The sequence below is a fragment of the Fukomys damarensis genome, unplaced genomic scaffold (assembly GCF_012274545.1).
Source record: "Fukomys damarensis isolate Sample0158 unplaced genomic scaffold, DMR_v1.0_HiC HiC_scaffold_3, whole genome shotgun sequence".
Classification (NCBI taxonomy): Eukaryota; Metazoa; Chordata; class Mammalia; order Rodentia; family Bathyergidae; genus Fukomys; species Fukomys damarensis.
Genome location: NW_022900915.1, coordinates 44,791,321 through 44,794,397, shown reverse-complemented (window position 1 = coordinate 44,794,397; position 3,077 = coordinate 44,791,321). Strand labels below are relative to the sequence as shown.

General features: G+C 48.8%; 1 protein-coding gene across 1 annotated transcript; it reads left to right on the top strand.

Annotated features, from left to right (window-relative positions):
* The first annotated feature begins 1,881 nt into the window (after nucleotides 1-1,881).
* LOC104866337 (olfactory receptor 2T2) lies at nucleotides 1,882-3,077 on the top strand. The gene has a single exon (XM_010630207.2). It carries the CDS (start codon nucleotides 2,088-2,090, stop codon nucleotides 3,075-3,077), a length of 990 nt encoding a protein of 329 aa, XP_010628509.1. The 5' UTR covers nucleotides 1,882-2,087.

Here is a 3,077-nt window from a genome sequence, read left to right as displayed (position 1 = left end):
CATCTGGTTTGCTATGTCTTACAGTGAAAGCAAACCTTCTAAACTGACTGACACACAGCCAGCTGTGTTTGCTCTTTCTGGTTCAGGAGCAACATAGCTTGCTCTTTCTCCTCTTGCATCTTTCACATTTTAGTTGTACTTACAAATATGTTCATATTCATATTTGTATACATATATATGTGACATATATCTCAATATGCTGTCTTTGGCAGATGTTTCCTCATTTACAAAAAACTAATGTTCCACTTTTGGAGCTATGCTGTACTTTCAGTTACTAGTACAATTCCACGCTTCTAATGAAGAAAAAAAATGAAATCCAGAGAAAGAAAACAAAGATTTTTGGCCAAGATGAGCTGTCTGCTGGCATGAATATTTTAATTTCCAACCAGTTTTCCCAGAAGAGCTCTAATGGACGCTTAGTCATAATGACTTTAAAGAAGTCTCTGCCTATGGGCCAGAGCTGTGGTTATCAGGAAGCTGTTTTGCTTATTAAGGAAGCAAAAACTGACATTTATTGACCTAGTTTAGAATTAATATTTGATTTCTCCTCTTTCACCAAAAACCTATAATAGTATTAAGTTTCAGCACAGAAACTTTTTTATTTTCTCCCTTTGTAATATTACTGCTTTATCTGGACTATTACTCACAATAAGTCTCCCATCTTAGATGAACACTAAGAAGAAAAAGTGTTCTTTATTGCTCCTATTTTTTTTCAACCTCTGGGACATTTTGCTCTCCCTGATGCTTCAGAGACTGTGTTTGACTACTGTGGAACCAGTAAGTGTACTTACAATATTGGTGACAGTCTATTTTCCAAAAGCATTCTGTTCTAGGATTCTGTTACTGAAATGCAGCAAAGTGCACCATGATCTAATCATGAAACTGACAGTTCATGTCTCAGTTCCCCTGAATATATCAAAGAGGTATGCATTAGCTTTACTCCAGGAAAAAAGCATAGGAATTATTTCTATTTAATTCAAGGAAATTTTAACATTATTCCACCTTATTCTCTCTAATTTAAAGAAAAAAAAGACTTTTCTGGTACTGGAGATTGAACTCCTGTGAGGCTAAAAAACTTATTTATTACCTGTCATTTTATTTATAAACATGAGGGATCGACAATATAACAGTAAAATAAATAATAAACATAGAAAAGAAACCCTCATTAACAATGGATTCCTAAAATAGCATCACATTCTGCGAGCTTTGGAACAGTCCCTAGCAGGGAGTCCATCTGTGTCCTGCTGAACAATGCTTTGAGAGAAGCTCAGGGCGAGGTTGAACACTGGATCGCAGCACTGAGTCACACCACTGCAGCAGACTTCATGGTGTCAGTAGAAAACGCAGCCATCAGGTGAAGCCCAAGTCCTGCTAGCTAAGCACAGTTCACAGGGGTCCTCCTTTGAGATTCACAGGGGCCCTTCCTTTGAGACCCCAAATTGACCTTGGAAAACAGACAGACCCCAGTATTTAAAACAGTCCATCCTAGAACATAGTGGTTCTCAACACACCTGCCCACAGGCAGCTTGGACCCACCCTCCAGTAGGTTAGCAACACTGCCCTGCTGTATCCTTGACACCCCAAACTCTCGAGGCCCGCTTGGTAATAGTGTCACTGAAACCCTACAGTTTACCTAGAAAATTTGGCTCATGCTCATCTCATGTCGGTTTCCTAAGTCTGCGTGTGACCTTTTCAATGTAATCATCCCCGTGGCAAGGAGGAATTCAAGTTCAAGGAAGTTACATAGGTTGGTTGTGACAATAACCCGAGAATGAGGCACAGGGCCAGCCTCAAGAAACTGCCAGCCTAAAATAATGTTATAGGATGAACACAGAAGGTGGCTCTGAATAAGACAGTGCTGACTCTGAAAGTACTGGGGGATCCTTACATTCACATCCGCAGCCTCCCTGTAAAGTACAGGCTGTGATGGCCTCATGTAGAGAGAACATCTGCTGTGTCACATGCAGCAGGACTGGGGTGGTCTCCTCTGTCCACTGGCTTCTGACATGGTTCCTGGTGGTGCTGTGAAATACCATCCCTAACCCCAACTCTCTGTCTGCAGCCCAGGGCAACCATGTGAGTCGGGGATGGAGGCCGCTCGGCCGAACTCCACTGACTTCGTCCTCCTAGGCCTCATCGCCCCACCGATGCCGCCCGGGCTGATCTTCATGGTGGTTTTCTCCATCTTCGTGGTGGCCGTCGTCGCCAACGTGGTCATGGTGCTGCTCATCCGTGTGGACCCCCGGCTGAACACGCCCATGTACTTCCTGCTCAGCCAGCTCTCCATCCTGGACACCGTCTACATATGCGTCACAGTCCCCAAGCTGCTCCAGGACCTGCTGTCCGAGCAAAGGACCATCTCCTTCCTGGGCTGTGCGCTCCAGATCTTCCTCTACCTGACCCTGATGGGGGCCGAGTTCTTCCTGCTGGGCCTCATGGCCTACGACCGCTACGTGGCCGTGTGCAGCCCGCTGCGCTACCCGGCGCTCATGAACCGCAGGGTCTGCCTGTGCATGGTGCTGGGTTCCTGGCTGGGCGGCTCCCTGGATGGCTTCATGCTGACCCCGGTCACCATGAGTTTCCCCTACTGCGCATCCCGGGAGATCAACCACTTCTTCTGTGAGATCCCGGCCGTGCTGCGGCTGTCCTGCACTGACACGTCGCTGTACGAGGCCCTGATGTACGCGTGCTGCATCCTCATGCTGCTGGCGCCCGTCTCCATCATCGCCACATCCTATGCGCGCATCCTGCTCACCGTGCACCGCATGACCTCGGCCGAAGGCCGGCGCAGAGCCTGGGCCACCTGCTCCTCGCACGTCCTGGTGGTCAGCATCTTCTACGGAGCGGCCTTCTACACCAACGTGCTGCCCCAGTCCTACCACACGCCCGAGCGGGACAAGCTGGTGTCCGCCTTCTACACCATCCTCACGCCCATGCTCAACCCGCTCATCTACAGCCTGAGGAACAGGGACGTGGCCGCCGCGCTGAGGCGGGCGCTGGGGAGATGCGCCTCCCCGCAGAGAGTCAGGGCCCGGCCGCACCCAGGAGAGGCCAGGCGGGGCACAGCAGCCCGGTGA

What these genes read in the sequence shown, in the direction of transcription:
- LOC104866337 (XM_010630207.2), top strand. Translation starts at nt 2,088, where the DNA reads ATGGAGGCCGCTCGGCCGAACTCCACTGACTTCGTCCTCCTAGGCCTC.